Source organism: Rana temporaria, chromosome 1 (assembly GCF_905171775.1).
Source record: "Rana temporaria chromosome 1, aRanTem1.1, whole genome shotgun sequence".
NCBI classification, from domain to species: Eukaryota; Metazoa; Chordata; class Amphibia; order Anura; family Ranidae; genus Rana; species Rana temporaria.
Window position 1 is genome coordinate 103,334,765 of NC_053489.1, and position 17,140 is coordinate 103,351,904.

A 17,140-nucleotide genomic window follows, 5' to 3' on the forward strand; every position below is an offset into this window, starting at 1 on the left:
GTGGCGAGGTTGCTTTGTAGACATCAGTGCACAGCACCAAGCCATTGTGCTTAAATGATTAAAGAATGAACATAAATTACTGCTTTGTAGTCACATAAAAAAACGAAATTAACATGTAAAAAAAAAAACATAGAACAGATATGGAACTGTAAATGTTCAATACTTGTACCTTTACAGAATAGCAGACATTACTCTGTAATACTCATTCATAACTGCATTCATTAGCAAAAGAAGAAAACAAACTAGGAATACTAATTGAAATAAACATAAATAGATGCACACGAGGTAGAGCACATCTCACATAAAAATGTTATCATGGCTGCAGTGCAGTTCCTTATAACAAACAGATGGTAGAAATTGGCACTGCAGAAACGCAGGTTCGACATTACGCATGTTCACCGGTAATATCGCTCTTTTTCATTCGCATGTTTGCCTAGTTGAAGTCTTAATTGGTTTAATTGGGCGCTATTAAATGTAGAGCGACCATTACTTTCCAGTTTTCTTAGTAAATCAATCCCACTGTTACTTACCCATTTGGGGAAAACTGACCGTGCCTCCTGATAGCTCCTCTCTGCCCAAGCAAAGTATACTCCTCTAATTGAGTAGGGCTTCTGTGTATAGGGGAGCATTTGATATTGCCCATGTGACGTTGCTAAAGCTTGAACAATAAGTCACCACTAGACAGACATATCCTGATTTTAAGAATTCCTCTACATATGCCTGAAGCCTCGTACACACGGCCGAGGAACTCGACGGGCGAAACACATCGTTTTGCTCGTCGAGTTCCTTGTGAGGCTGTCGAGGAACTCGGTGAGCCAATTTTCTCCATTCCCGTCGAAGAAAAAGAGAACATGCTCTCTTTTTGGCTCGACGAGTTCCTTGACAGTTTCCTCGTCGAAAAATGTACACACGACCGGTTTTCTCTGCAAAAAAAAAAAACAGCAAGTTTCTTGCTGGTTTTTGCCGAGAAACTCGGTCGTGTGTACGAGGCCTCAGTGTTATAGGTGTAGCCAGGTGCATGGCAAAGAGGACACTCTGCTGCAGTTGCTCTGTTTGTTCCTAGGGTGTTATACTGACAGTTACTAAGGCTACTTTCACACTGAGGTGCTTTGCAGGCGCTATAGTGGTAAAAATAGCGCCTGCAAAATTCCCTGAAGGAGCCGCTGCATTCACACAGGCAGGATGCTCAAAAAAGTGCTGCCAGCCGCATCTTTGAGGCACTGTAGGAGCAGTGAATACACCGCTCCTAAAGCGCCCCTGCCCATTGAAAACAATGAGCAGCGCCCTCCAAACCGCCGGCAAAGCGCTGCTGTAGCGGCGCTTTGCTGGTGGTTTTAACCCTTTTTTGCCCGATAGTGGGGGTTAAAAGTGCTCCACTAGCGCTTGAAAAGTGCTGCAAAAACTATGGTAAAGCGCCACTAAAAATACCGGCGCTTTACCGCTAAGGCACGCGGCGCCCCAGTGTGAAAGTAGCCTAACAGTTCTGGCTACAGCAAAAAATCTGGATCTGAACTATCAAATAACCACTTTTGATCACTGTTATTTAATACTCTTCCTCTGTCCTCCACTGCTGAAAAATAAGGAGACACTTCTGTTGTCAGCTCTAAACAACTGGATGTAAAAAAAAATTAAACTATGCTCTAAGTAAATTGATCATGAAGTAAAACCACAATTAGCAATATAGTTAAGTAAAAGGTCAATACTATCACCAGAGTGAACAATAATCCTAAAGGCAGTACTGATAACGAATGCCCAACTCAGTGTTTTTTGCTTTTTAAAGTCTCCATATGCAAACCTCATTCAGTGTCATATGTATTCTTGGAGAGGGGTGTGATGGTGAAATGCTGGACCCGGGGTAGGTATAGGTAAGACTTTGAACCTCACCAGTGAGCCTCATTTACTCACCTTGATACTGCTGAGCTTTGGCCGCTCGGGCATCTGCAGCACGTCTGTCTTCATCAGATTCACTGATTTTCCCTTCATCTTCTTCTGGACAGCTTTGGAAATAAAACATGGTGGGAAAATAAAGACATGCACTTTAAAACAAGTATATATTTAAAAAATAAATCAATGAAGTCTACTGTAATAACATTATATAGGTTTTTGTACAATTAATTGTTCGGTTATCTGCCATTTTAGGATAAAGGAAGCTCAGAAAAGGTGCTTGCTGTGAGGAAGAGTAGTAAGTGGAAATGAATGGAATGTAAATATTAAACTGCACAACAGATGATTCAGTTACTTTTAAATAAGAATTCTATGTCTGTAGTTACATAAAAATCAGTCTACATGGATCTTTCAAATCTGGACTCAGCTTGTCACTGACGTGATTATCCCATCAAAATTCAGATTCATCTTATCCACATATCAATTGCTTATCACTGTTTGGTAGTGTGCTTCTGTAGGATTGCTGAATATGTAATCAGCAGGCTGTAGGGAAATGCATTCCACACTATACAACATGTATCTCATCATATTCAGCTTTGATATGCATTGGAAACTTCCACATATTACCAATCTGTGCGATTTACCAATTTAGCTTTCCTACCTGCATACTCCTTATAGACTAGAGCAATTTTATATTTCTGCTGAGTTTATGTAGCCACAATTTGGTCATAACTTAATGAACTGAAGTAAAAAAAAATAATACTAGCAGATATATTTTTATGGTGGAAGAGACTGTGGGGGTTTATTTACAAAAGGCAAATCCACTTTGCACTACAAGTGCAAACTACAAGTACAAAGTGCACTTGAAAATGCAGTCACTGTAAATCTGAGGGGAAGATCTGAAATGAGGGGAAGCTCTGCTGATTTTATTATCCAATCATGTGCAAGCTAAAATGCTGTTTTTTATTTTCCTTGCATGTCGCCCTCAGATCTACAGCAACTGCACTTCCAGTGCACTTTCAGTGCAATTTCAAGTGCACTTTGCACTTACAGGGCCAGATTCACAAAGAGATACGACGGTGTATCTACAGATACACCATCGTATCTCTGACGTAAACTGGTCCTATCTATGCGCCTGATTCATAGAATCAGATACGCATAGATAGGGCTAGATCTGACAGTGTTACACTGTGTTACACTGTCGGATCTTTTTTTAAATTTAAAAATGGCGCCGGGGGCGTTCCCGCTGATTTACGATAAATAATATGTAAATCAGCGAGATACGCAAATTCACGAACGTACGTGGACCCGTCGCATTGTTTTTACGTCGTTTCCCTAGCGGTTTTCCGTCGTATACTTACCCTTTCTTTTATCAGGCGCAGCCAATGTTAAGTATAGCCGGCATTCCCGTGTCGAATTTGAAATTTCCTACGTCGTTTGCGTACGCCGATTCACGAACACGCGTGTCGCAAGTCCCGCTCACGTCGCAACCACTGACGTCCTGTTGACGTCAGTGGGAGCAATGCACACCGGGAAATTCCCCGGACGACGCATGCGTATTTAAATCGGCGCGGGAACGCGCCTGATTTAAATATGACACTCCCCTAGCCGCGGAATTTGAATTCCGCTGGGGGATTTAGGATCCGCCGTCGCAAGTTTGGAGGTAAGTGGTTTGTGAATTAGCCACTTGCCTCCTAAACTTGCGGGAGCGGATCTTAATTCACGTAGATCGAGCGGATCTATAGATCCGCTGAGCTACGTGAATCTGGCCCACACTTTGCACTTGCCTTTTGTAAATAACCCCCTTTGTGTGATTCCTTTGTCAAAATCTTTCCCCTTGCATGCTAGCAGTTTTTTTTACGCCTTACACTTAGGCACAGCTCAGTGTACAGTATTTGCACATTATGGCAAAAGCTCCAGGAAAGCTGAAATCCCTTTACTTCTGCTTTAGGACAACAATACACACACAATTAAATAAAGGATTGTTTTTTCAATTTCATGGATCCATTTTAACTTGACAGTGCAAAAATTAACAAATCAATTATTAAAAATGAAAAAAAGTTTAACTAGTATTGCTTAAAAATAAAGAAAGAAAATCAGCAGAAAAGTAATAGCTAAAGAAAGAAGAGGAATATTGTGTTAAAGAGAAACTTCAGTCCCCTTCAATTTGGCTTTACATAGACATGTTTTGGAACTTCCATAACGACCACATTTTGTGCAATCTAAAGCCAGGAGCAGATGTGCCACAAGGCTCCGTCAGGGCCAGAAGCCTTGTGGCACATCTGATTCACAGCACTGGGGTGGAGGACTGCAAATGCCATTTCTTTTAGCACATTAATTCTATTGAATTAAGATTTTTTTTTTATGAATATCCAAATGTAAGGGGGAGGGACATGGGCGTCCGCTGAACTTTTTCCAGGGGGGGGCATCATTTTACGGTCACCTATGCTCCGCTTCTTTGACAATGTCATGAAGGGGCGGGGCTTAGTCATTATCCCATAAAGTGCAGACATGTGCCCATGATATGCAGCCTCACTGTGCTGATCAAATGTACAATACAGAGGGTGTACAGTATGTGTATATTGAAGGGGTGGATGGTATTGGTATATAGAGGAAGGAAGGTGGGTATATACAGCTCTATATACAGGACAGATGATGTATATCTGCAGTCAGTGATGATGGAGGAATACAGGGAGGAAGATGGGTGTATATAGCTGTATACAGAACAGGACAGGTGATATGATCTTTCCCAGTGGCGGTTCGTCCATAGAGGGCGCTGGAGCGCCGCCCCCTCTGGCTCTCACCGCCACTGAGTCAAATAACATAGATTCATGCATTGCACGAATATATGTTATTTTCGCCGCTGCCGCTGTTATTCAGATGGTCGGCGCTCAATGTCCGGCCATCTGAATAACGCCAGCTGGTTGGCTGTACGGAAATGTCTATCAAAGCCAACAGCTCTGATAGGCTTTCCCAATACAGCCCTCTGGTCCCGGAAGCTTATTCTCGGAGCGCACAGACTGTACGCCCCTTGAATAAGATGACAGGCGTCTCAGCCAATCAGGTTGGCCGGTTCTGGCTACCAGTAACCTGATTGGCTGAGACGCCTGTCAGTCATCGAGGGCGGGAGAAGAAGACATCGTGGGACGTGGATGCCTAAAACCAGTAAAGGTAAGTGCCGGGCGGGGGAGAAAGCAATTTACAGGGCACAGTGGGGACAATGGGCACAGCGGCGACCATTAAAGGGCACAGTGGCTGCGTTTAATGGCATGGCACAGTGGTGACAATGTATGGCACAGTGGTGACAATGTATGGCACAGTGGCTGCGTTTAATGGCATGGCACAGTGGTGACAATGGATGGCACAGTGGTGACAATGGATGGCACAGTGGCTGTGTTTAATGGCATGGCACAGTGATGACAATGGATGGCACAGTGGTGACAATGGATGGCACAGTGGCTGCGTTTAATGGCATGGCACAGTGGTGTCAATGGATGGCACAGTGACTGCGTTTAATGGCATGGCACAGTGGTGACAATGTATGGCACAATGGCTGCGTTTAATGGCATAGCACAGTGGTGACAATGGATGGCACAGTGGCTGTGTTTAATGGCATGGCACGGCACAGTGGTGACAATGTATGGCACAGTGGTGACAATGGATGGCACAGTGGCTGCGTTTAATGGCATGGCACAGTGGTGACAATGTATGGCACAGTGGCTGTGTTTAATGGCATGGCACAGTGGTGACAATGGATGGCACAGTGACTGCGTTTAATGGCATGGCACAGTGGTGACAATGTATGGCACAGTGGCTGCGTTTAATGGCATGGCACAGTGGTGCAAATTGATGGCACAGTGACTGCATTTGATGGCATGGCACAGTGACTGCATTTAATGGCATGGCACAGTGGTGCGAATTGATGGCACAGTGACTGCATTTGATGGCATGGCACAGTGACTGCGTTTAATGGCATGGCACAGTGGTGCGAATTGATGGCACAGTGGCTGCATTTGATGGCATGGCACAGTGGTGCAAATTGATGGCACAGTGGCTGCGTTTGATGGCATGTAACAGTGGCTGCGTTTGATGGCATGTAACAGTGGCTGCGTTTGGGCACAGTGAGACTGCACATTTTTTTTTTCCTTTGCGCCCCCCCCAAAAATTTTGAGCACCAGCCGCCACTGATCTTTCCTATATCTGGCACCCCCCTTCACTGATCATACCTGTATGCACTCAGCTGCCCCCCTCATCTGTATATATGTCAGCCCCCCCCCTGTACACAAACAGCCTTCTCCCTCCACTTGTACTCACAGCCCCCACTTGTAAGGTCACGGTGGTCTTCCTTCTCCCAAGTCCTGTTTCCACATGTCCCTTTGAAAATACATTACAGGCAGCAAACAAACATGAGGGTGCACATACAGGAAGCAGCCAGAGGTGGCAGTAAAGAGCTCTGTAAGCTCCGTGTGGAGCCGACTCACACAAACACAGAGTCAGCACAGCTACAGATGCAAGCATGGCAGACCCTTGCTGATTCCAGGGGGGGTCACTCGCCCCCCCTTAACCCTATGAGCGGACGCCCATGGGGAGGGAAGAGGCAGGCCAAAATCAACATTCGTTAAGCGTTCTGAAGTTCCACCTTAATTAGGACTGATTAGGGTCAACTGAAGCTTAATTAGGATTTAAACAGGAACACGTTTTATGTAAAAAAAAATCTAGTTGTGAGGTTACTAATGTCATATGCAAAGTCAAGGTCAGCCCTTCGATCTACAGATGAATTCAACCGAGTAAATACAATGCAAAAATCCATTGTTACATTGTATTTCTCAATGACACGCACAGAGACTGTCTGCAAGAGTAATTTTACACAGGAGCGGCTGCAGCCCCTTCAGCCCCTTCTGCCATACAGAGCGAGTCCTCACTGTCATTTTGACAGCTGGTTTGCCAGCACAGCAGGATACAAGGAGTAGAGCACCCTAGAATGTTTTGTTTTGGAGCATATCTCCTACAATGAAAGTAAGAGCCCTTTACATAAAATAATGTGTAATGTTCACTAGTTATTTAACCAAATTAGGAACCAATTTGTAGACAAGAAAATCTTGCAAAAAATGATCTCCAAAAGGAAACTATGATAGTTTGTACTGAAGGTAATGGTGCCAAGCTACACCTCTAGCAATCTCCTTTCATTGCTGCTGCCTGCCGTATGTCCGTGTTCATCCGATCCGATCCGGCAGACAGAAGAAAAATATGATTTCTTCCGTCTGCAAATGCGGATCTTTGCGGAGGTGGACAAATTACGCGTGTCAGCGGATGTTCATCCGCTGACACCCGTAATCACATAGGGACCCATGTATGTCCCGTTTTCATCCGCAAACGGATGGATGAAAATGCGGACATACGGTCCGCTAGTGTGAAAGGGCCCTTAGTGATGGTAAAGTCTTGTTTTTGTTTAAAAAAAAAAAAAATAACAAACATGTTATACTTGCCTCCTCTGTGCAGTTGGTTTTGCACAGAGCAGCCTGGATCCTCCCTCCGCCCCTCTCTCCTGTCGAGTGCCCCCACAGCAAGCAGCTTGCTATGGGGCACTGAGCCGAATCACAGCTCCCTGTGTCAATTGAGACACAGAGCCCCGACCCAGCCCCACCCCCTCTCTCCGATTGACTGAGTTTGATTGATAGCCATGGGCGCCGCTGCTGTGGCTTAGCCATTTAGGAGGAGAGTCCCGGACGGCTAAGACACTCATGGACATCGCTGGAGAGAGATGGTTCTCAGGTACGTAATGATGGGGGGGGGGGATGCTGCTACACACAAAAGGTTTTTTATCTTAATGCATTAAACTCATTTAATTTACAAGAATAGAGGAGATTAACATTGACATTTATGTGTTGACCTCCATGTTAACTACAGATATTCTGTTAACTTGACCCCATTACATTTCATCCACAACACATTAGATGTCTTACATTATTTTCAGGACTATTCTGTTAAGACTAATTCGGAAAAGTAAAAGAAAAAATATATCACTGGGAAAAAATATGTTTACTGTCACGTAGTAGACTATGCAGCTTAAAGTGGAGTTCCACCCATAAATATAACATTACATCAGTAGTTTTAAAAAAAATTCATTAGTCCTTTCCGAAAAACATTTTTTTTTTAGATGCCTTCAAAGTGTTGTTGCTAGGCAGAATAGTTAATCTTTCCACTTCCTGCACCTAGGTGCTTAATGCTTCCTAACCTACACCGCACAGACTCCTGGGAATGTAGTGGGTATAACTTTCCAGGAGTCTGTGCACTCCCCAGTCTCAAAGAATCATGTGACTTGGACAGTACAGGTGCTGAAACCTGATCTGACACTGCTTGTGCAGCACTGGGCATGTGCGAGATCTGCAAGGCTGAAATCCAGGAAGTCATACAGTCTGGCTTCATGATGCCCACACTTAAGATGGCCCCAGTCAATTTCTATTTTATAAAGTGTCTAAATGCTGTAACAACCTAACAAAACGGACCTTAGTTTACAGGCCAACTTTACTAGAATACATTAAGCTTGTGTATTACAGGGGTATTTATATTTAAAAAGTGAAATTGTGGCCGGAACTCCGCTTTAAATGCTAATATTACCTCTGCACAGCTTGCTGTATCTGTCTCATCCATGTGTTTCGTTCCTCTTTGGAATTTGTGTGAATTTCATACATTTCCGGTCCAGCCGATGATGCACTTATCAGAAACATCCCACGCTCTTCATTCGCTACTTCCCTCACAATCAGCTTTTGCAGAGAAATTACTGGAGATTTCTGATCCTTTAAAAAAAAACATAAATAACCTGCACTTAATAGGCATTATAAATAGTAGATTATCCACTTGCTGACGGCCGTACGACTTTGTACGGCCGCAGCGCGGCTCCCAATTTCTAACAGGCCGTCTTTTTACGGCCTCCCCTTTGCACGTTCCCCACGCGCGCTCCCGAGCGCGCAGCGGGGAACTGCTGTGCTGGCCGTGTCCCTTGGACACAGCCAGTCACAGATCGCCGTGAACGGCCAATCGGAGCGGCCGTTTCCTAGGCGATCTGTGCGGCCAATGAGAGATGATCTCATATGTTTACATATGAGATCATCTCTCATTCCCGGCTCTCGCAGACAGCGGTGCTGTCAGGGGAGAGAGGAGACGGATCTGTGTCTCTTGTACATAGAGACACAGATCGGTCACCCCCCCCCAGTCACCCCCCTTCCCCCACAGTTAGAACACTAATTAGGGTACACATTTAACCCCTTCCTCACCCCCTAGTGTTAACCCCTTCCCTGCCAGTCACATTTATACAGTAATTAGTGCATATTTATAGCACTGATTGCAGTATAAATGTGAATGGCACCAAAAATGTGTCAAAAGTGTCCGATGTGTCCGCCATAACGTCGCAGTCCCAATAAAAATCACAGATCGCCGCCATTTCTAGTAAAAAAAAAAATTTATACAGTAATTAGTGCATATTTATAGCACTGATTGCAGTATAAATGTGAATGGCGCCAAAAATGTGTCAAAAGTGTCCGATGTGTCCGCCATAACGTCGCAGTCCCAATAAAAATCGCAGATCGCCGCCATTTCTAGTAAAAAAAAAAAAAAAAAATAATAATTCTGTCCCTTATTTTGTAGGCGCTATAACTTTTGCGCAAACCAGTCGCTTATTGCGATTTTTTTTTTTTTTTTTACTAAAAATATGTAGAATACGTATCGGCCTAGACTGATGATAAAAAAAAAAACGTAAAAAAAAAAATTGAGCTATTTATTATAGCAACAAGTAAAAATATATATTTTTTTTTCAAAATTGTCGCTCTATTTTTGTTTATAGCGCAAAAAATAAAAACCGCAGAAGTGATCAAATACCACCAAAAGAAAGCTCTATTTGTGGGGAAAAAAGGACGTTAATTTTGTTTGGGAGCCACATCGCACGACCGCGCAATTGTCAGTTAAAGCGACGCAGTGCCGAATCGCAAAAAGTCCTCTGGTCAGGAAGGGGTTTAAGTGCCCAGTAAGGAAGTGGTTATATAATAGGTAAATTCTGCGCTCACCCGATCACTTGATGAATATCATGTGATATAGCTGTGATGTACTCAAACCTAATGTGCGTGTTCCAACAATATTGCAGCAATCTTAAAGAATTAATACTTAATCCATCTGATCAGAGGTGAGGTGAACAACCAGACACCCGCCCAAAAACATTGGCTGATTGGGGGCGAGGTGAACAACCAGACACCCGCCCAAAGGCTATACCGTGTGAGTGATCCCTGCACAGAGGTGTTTGTGTACTAGACTGGCTGTCGGTGTTGACATCTGAAGCTGTCTTTCTTTTGGTACAAGGCGAGTTTGACTCCCGTGATAGGTGTCCACAATTCCTGGTAAGGGGCCATCCGGCTATCTATATTACTCTCTCTCCTGAACGGGGTGCAATATTGGAAGTGTTCAAGCTGACCCATGGTCAAATGCATGATATCTGATAAGTGTGAATCATTTAATATTAGCAGGTTGACAAGTAAATAGCACTGCACTCTGGAGACTGCTGTACCCTTGATAACTGTTAGATTTACAATAGCCTCTTTGTATGTTTTTTATCCTTTGAATGATTTTTGTGTTTTTTAAACACTGTTTTTGTGGGACTATATATATATATATATATATATATATATATATATATATATATATATATATATATATATATATATATATATATATATATATATATATATATATATATATATATATATATTTTTTTTTTTTTGTTTTTTTTCATAAGAGAACATTTCACCTTTTTTTTTTTTTCTCTTTTCACAAATTTGTTAAATTTGGAGAAAATATAAGGAATCATGTTTTTCACTGTTATCCATAGTCAGTGTTTTTTCATCACCTGATTATCTATTCATTTACAGTTTTTGCTTATCTTTTTTTTGTTTTATATTATAAATAGTAGACAGAAGTAACAGTTATCAGGAATGTCTGACATTTACACTTGAGGATAGATAGACTCAGTACTGTTAAGCCTGGTACCCACGGGCCAAATATCGGCCAGTTTAACAGAAACCAGCCAACATTCGGCTCCTGTGTACACCACCCTGTCCAACAGAAGTCGGCTTCAGTCAAACCGGCATGCTGGAAAACCAGCATCCAATTAGCATCCAAAACCTGACAGGCTGGTTGTACTGAAGTTGATCAGACGATCGACTTCAGTACAACCAGCCTGCCCATAGCTTTATGGAAATTTGGCAGGTTCCTGAATTTCAATCCATCTATGGCCAGCTTAAGTTAAGACTTAAGCCTAGTACACACCGTCAGTTTGTTTTTCCATTCAATCCAGGTCGGAGCCGCTGTACTAACTAACCAATGTTAGCACAGCAATCTCCCCCGCAGAGCTATTGTGTTCTGACAGGGGGGCGGCCCCCCTGATGGAACGCTCTGGTCAGTGCTCTCAGCCATTGGCTGAGAGCGGTGATCTGGAGACGGTCACTGCTGGTTTTCCAGCATGCGTAGCTGGCTTCTGTCGGACCGGCTGCCATACACACGGGCCAAATGTCGGCCAGATTTTAGTGACCAGTCCGATGTCACCCAGCACTTGGTCCATGTGTACTAGGCTCAAGATGGGGGGGGTGCTTGATTCCACCATGAATACAGGCAGTGCTGACCAGGGAATCCCTCCTGAATTTTTTTTTTAAACAGACTTGCAGGTTTACCTTCAAATAAATATGTCAGACAGCAGTTAGCACCTATGCAGCACAAGTGCTGGAAATACAATCATGGGATTAGCAAATAAGCCACCTAGACAGTCTGAGATTTCACTAAAAGATTGCGAAGAGAACTCCATTCTTGCAATCACATGTTCTGCAGCATTTGCATTTATACAGTATACCCTTAGTAATTTTCTGCATTTCTGCATGAATGGCTCCTATAATATAGTTGGAGCTTCAACTGAATCACAAAGCTAGACAAACATAATCTGCATAAAACAACATCGAAAAACAAAATTCTTTCACGTATTTACTGAAACATTTTCCTGGCCAGAGGTCATTGATGTCTAGGCCAAATTTACCAGTGTTAGCATGTGTTGATAAACTTTAATGATAAATGTTATGACCGATTTGAACACCTAAATTTATTACAGGAATTTATATAGCCGACAAACCATTTTTATATACATTTTTAGTGATATCTACAACTTTTATTTGGTACACGGATTTATTAAAAATACCCTGCTCTGCTTTTATTATAGGGCTGACAAATGTGCACACATTTTTTACTTTTATTTTTTTTTTAAACTAGGTTATTTTTAACAATACAACTGTATCTGACAGTTACAGTATTAGATAGAGCCCACCACAGCAGCTTGAAGGTAGCAGTGTTCATCTGCAGGCTGAAGGATTTCATTTCTATTGAAAAAGCCTACAGCGGAGTTAGAGCTATGTCAGAGCCGACATAGTGATCGCTTAACATTGGAAAGCACTCTGATCATCAATGAGGACCCCAGCTCTCACTGATAGTTGGGACTGAGGAACAGCAGCCATGCGGAGTGTCGGCTCTTGGCTTTAAAGGAGAGGACATTCATAAGCACATCCCAATCAGCTTAATAAATTGTGGGCAGGAAGGTATTAAACGTTTATCATTTCAACTGGAAAGATTATGTGGACCTCTGCATTTAGTAACTGGTATCCAGGGCTTTTTTTCAGGGGGAACTTGGGGGAACTCGATTCCACCACCTTTGGCTTAGACCCTTTGGTGCCTGCTCACCACAATCACTTGTAAACACAGAAGTCTGGTTTCTGTGTTTACAAATGACAGCTTTGTAACCCCCTGAACTCTGCACTCTGTATGTAATGCAATTCTGGTATTTAATGCCTCTTTAAGACCCTTCTACTGTTTCTGAAATCTGAACGGGTCGTGGTTGAGTTCCTGCACCTATTTTCTGAGAAAAAAAGCTCTGCTGGTATCATTAACTTTAACAGCTGTAGCTTCCACCAAAAAAGTCCTTTAGCTGCTGATCCAAGCTGCTTGAAAGAATTTTACATTGTTTTATACACAAGGGTACCAATAAACTGATATTTCTCAGATCCTTTGCATGGAAAGCATTCTTCAGATGCATGCCACAAAACCTCAGATGGGTGGAAGCCTGGATTTGGCTTTGAAATGCAAACTGTCTTTTGTTTAATTGATTAGATTCAAAACAGCTAAATAGAAAAATATAAGCTGCTCAAGAGGCAAACTAACCCAAGAAATCAAATTGAATCAAATAGAATAAAAGTGTATTTAAAATGATTTTTTTTATTTGCTTTGAATTTAGTTGAAAAGGGTTAGAACCTCTGCTATTTTTTTTTTTATATTTGTCTCCACTGAGAAGATTCATGTGATTTGTATTGGTGGCCTTTGTTACCAAGATAATGATGGTAAACCTAACGTTTATAGGGCTGTCAGTGAAACACAGGGTAAGGTTAAATCTTCCAATAGGGACACCTAATTCCAGCGACAACTAACTGTCTAAGAGGGTGTTCCATTTTATTTTCTGTTGTGGCTCCAGGACAGGAAGCTAGTGGAAATCTTGTTTAGGCCTTTTGGGCATAAAAATTTAAGACATGTTCTATTTTTTTTTTAACACCGATGGAAAAAAGACCGATGGGGGCCCACACACGATCGGTTTGTCCAATGAAAGAACAGGGTATATGCCACATCTGGAGCCAGATGTATCTACTGTAGAATTAAAAGGGTCACTAAACCCATATCATAAAAAGCTATCAATAAATGGTGTATTACATGCTGTTCACACGCACTCAGTCACTAAGAGATTCGTTTTCTGTATTCTGCAAAAAACTGGTTGATCCTGCTGTTCTCTATCCCCGCCTTCTGTCAATGTCTCCAATTCAGCTAGGGATTTTGCAGCTGTGGTGGCAACTCTGCACATTCAGTTTTCAGTGAGTTTCTATGCTGAGCATTTCCTCCCTATCACATCTGAGCAGCCCGTGTAATTATAGAGTCACACATGTATGTGTCTACACAGTGGTAAATGACAGCCCAATCCCTCCTCCTCCATGCACACTAACCAGCTAAACACATTGGGGTGGGATAATGGAGGCTTTACCTCCCTCTTATTCTAAGGCACAGGCTGTATGGGGCGTGACACAGCCTGTGATGGGCAGAAACCCACCCACACCATGTTTTTTGCACAAAATAATAAAGCTTTGATTTCAAATATATATTTGTATGAAAATTTAAAACAGTTTATTGATAATGTTTATTTTTACTCCATATACCAAAGGCTGTTTTAAAAAAAAAAAAATGAACAGGTGACCAGCATCAGAGGACTAGAAGCTCCTCCTACTTATGTTTCCCTGCAGACAGGCTGGGAGAGAGCTGGGTCATGTGACTGTATATTGATTAGGAAAAGGGTGGAGGAGATTTAGTTTTTTTGTTTTTTTTTAAATAACTACAGTGCCATCATCCATATACAGAAAGAGAAGGGACAATGTAAATTAAACGGTGTGTTGTTAGTATCACTTTAAAGCGGGGGTTCACCCTATAAACCTAAAAAAAAAAAAAAATGTTTTGTTCTACCATAAAATCAGGCATTGTAGCGCGAGCTACAGTATGCCTGTCCCGATTTTTTTTTTCCCCGTACTCACCGTTTACTCCTACATCGAAGATACCGACTCCCCTCGGTGAATGGGCGTGCCTATGGAGACGGAGGATGATTGACGGCCGGCTCTGGCGCGTCACGCTTCTCCGGAAATAGCCGAAATAGGCTTGGCTCTTCACGGCGCCTGCGCATAGCCTGTGCGCAGGCGCCGTGAAGAGCCGAGACCTACTCCGGCTGTCTTCGGGGAGAGTGACGTGCCAGGGCCGGCCGTCAATCATCCTCCCTCTCCATAGGCACGCCCATTCCCCGCGGGAGCCGAAATCTTCTATGTACGATTACAAGGTGAGTCCGGGGTTAAAAAAATCGGGACAGGCATACTGTAGCTCGCGCTACAATGCCTGTCTCGATGGTAAAATCATGTGAGTGAGGGTGAACTACCGCTTTAAGGTGACAGGCAAGATTTAGGACAGTTTTCTAGTAGGCAGTAAATTCAGTAAAATTAAACTTATTTACAGAAAAGAAAGACTGTCAACACAGTGCTAAACAAACCATACTGGGCTGCTACTTAAAACGGTTTATGAAAAGTATTCATTGCATTTTCCCTTTGCAAAGAAATTCTAAAACCTGATTAAACAGGAGACAAAATTCTTAGAGTCAGCAAGTCTGGAAACAGAAGAGTGCTTGCAGTTGCCAATAAACCTCTTGACTTATTGGCTCTAACTTTTTTCATCACTAGTTTATTAAATCACTCCCCCCCCCCCCCCCCCCCCCCCAAGATATTTGAACTATAAACTTACCACAGCAGCAAATATATACTTTTGGTCTTTTTCTTGAAGAAACAGCAACACGTCAGTTAAAAGTAGAGCTTGGATATCTAAAATATAAAAAAAAAAAAAATAGGTTTAAGTTTTGAAACTTTTGTTCTGAATAAATATTTGTTGAGACTCTGAATGAAGACGTGTGAAGCCAAGCATTGACTTGTAATTTTTCTGTTCCAGAATGAAACTCTCCAGAAAAAACAGCACAGCCGTGTACAATGCAGGTTAAGATCTCACAGCCAACATGGTGTCTGCGGTACATAATCCAGCGTAACCAGTTTCTTTCAGGCCTGCATTGGCTATAAACGTTTCAGTCCAGAGCACAAAGACTGAAAGACATTAAGCGCCCAACAATATGCCATTATGTGGATTTTCGGCACGTAAACGGGAGTTTGGTAGTTTCGTTTGCCAAATGTTTTATGATACCCCCTACTAGCCCTCCCACATTTTGGAATGAACAGAAACAGCCCTATTCTCTCAATGTATACACGCTTGGCTGAACTTTACATAAAACCACACAAGTAGTAACATGGAGACTACTGTGTCTATTGGTTTTATTTCATCATTGAAAAAATAAAAAGGCAAGGACTCTCTCGTGAGAGGTTGACTATGTACCAAAACTGGCAATTATTTTACAAGCCGACATTAACAATTCTTGAAAAAAAAATATTTGTGCTTTTGACTTGGAGGAATATAACTGGCAGTAGAATGAACCACTATGTGTTGTAGGAATTGAACTACTTGCTGCCAGAACCCTTGGATAACTGGGCAAGGCCATTTTAGGTGAAAGGAGGACCCAGTGTGTTATTGCACTTTGGACAACATACTAATGTTTTCAAGGTTAGGTATGCTTTATGTAAAATACGGAGTTGGGTTTATATGAAAATACGAGTGAGATACGTTTCTGCAATTCCAGTCCCTTATCCTACTTGGTCATATCAAAAGGTCCACTTCTTTCTCCCAACTGGGCATTTTACAATAAAAAGGCTTAGCAGTGTCCTTTAGAAGAAAGAAATAAGCCTTTTTAGATAGGAAGGAAGCCTAGCATATATTTAGGAGGAGGTTTTGGTGAAGGGAGTCTTGTGTGTTCGGGAATTGTGCCTTAGCATGATGTAGCTGAGGAAACTGAAAGAACATTAGGAAGCTTAAAGGGGTTGTAAAGGATTTTTTTTCCCTAAATAGCATCCTTTACCTTAGTGCAGTCCTCCTTCACTTACCTCATCCTTCAATTTTGCTTTTAAATGTCCTTATTTCTTCTGAGAAATGCTCACTTCCTGTTCTTCTGTCTGTAACTCACCACCGTAATGTGAGGCTTTCTCCCTGGTGTGGAGAAAGCCTCTTGAGGGGGCGAGCAGGAGTGTCAGGATGCCCACTAACACACAGCTCCTTTCTCTATCTGCAAAGTAGAGAGTGTCCTGACTTGCCTGCTCGCCCCCTCCTCCCTCAAGAGGCTTTCTCCACACCAGGAAGAAAGCCTTGCATTACGGTGGTGTGTTACGGACAGAAGAACAGGAAATTAGCGTTTCTCATAAGAAATAAGGACATTTAAAAGCAAAATTGAAGGATGAGCTATTTAGGGGGAAAAAAAAATCCTTTACAACCCCTTTAAATTCCTTTATACAAGTGGAGGATACTTTGAGAGTACTACATTTTATCATTTGGGTTTGCAGAAAAGCACAATAGCTGGATTTAATTCCCATGCGTTTGGACCAAAATGACATCTGTTTGTAGACTAACTTGTGTCCTAAAAATGTAGGCTAAAGCCAGAATAGGAGACTATGTATTGGTGCAGGCCTTGTATTCATGCATTGTTATATATCCAAAGATAGGTTAATTG

At 42.3% G+C, this 17,140-nt stretch overlaps 1 protein-coding gene across 6 annotated transcripts in view; it reads right to left on the bottom strand.

Moving 5' to 3' along the window:
• The window catches only part of ARHGEF28 (Rho guanine nucleotide exchange factor 28), a 355,169-nt gene that overhangs the window by 42,745 nt on the left and 295,284 nt on the right, over positions 1 to 17,140 (bottom strand). For all 6 annotated transcript variants that reach the window (XM_040341440.1, XM_040341441.1, XM_040341443.1 and 3 more), the window contains 3 exons: positions 15,283 to 15,359; positions 8,503 to 8,681; positions 1,906 to 1,997 (listed from right to left, as the gene is read on the bottom strand). In XM_040341440.1, the coding sequence (XP_040197374.1) occupies positions 1,906 to 1,997; positions 8,503 to 8,681; positions 15,283 to 15,359 (348 nt within the window). The remainder of the gene's footprint in view (positions 1 to 1,905; positions 1,998 to 8,502; positions 8,682 to 15,282; positions 15,360 to 17,140) is intronic.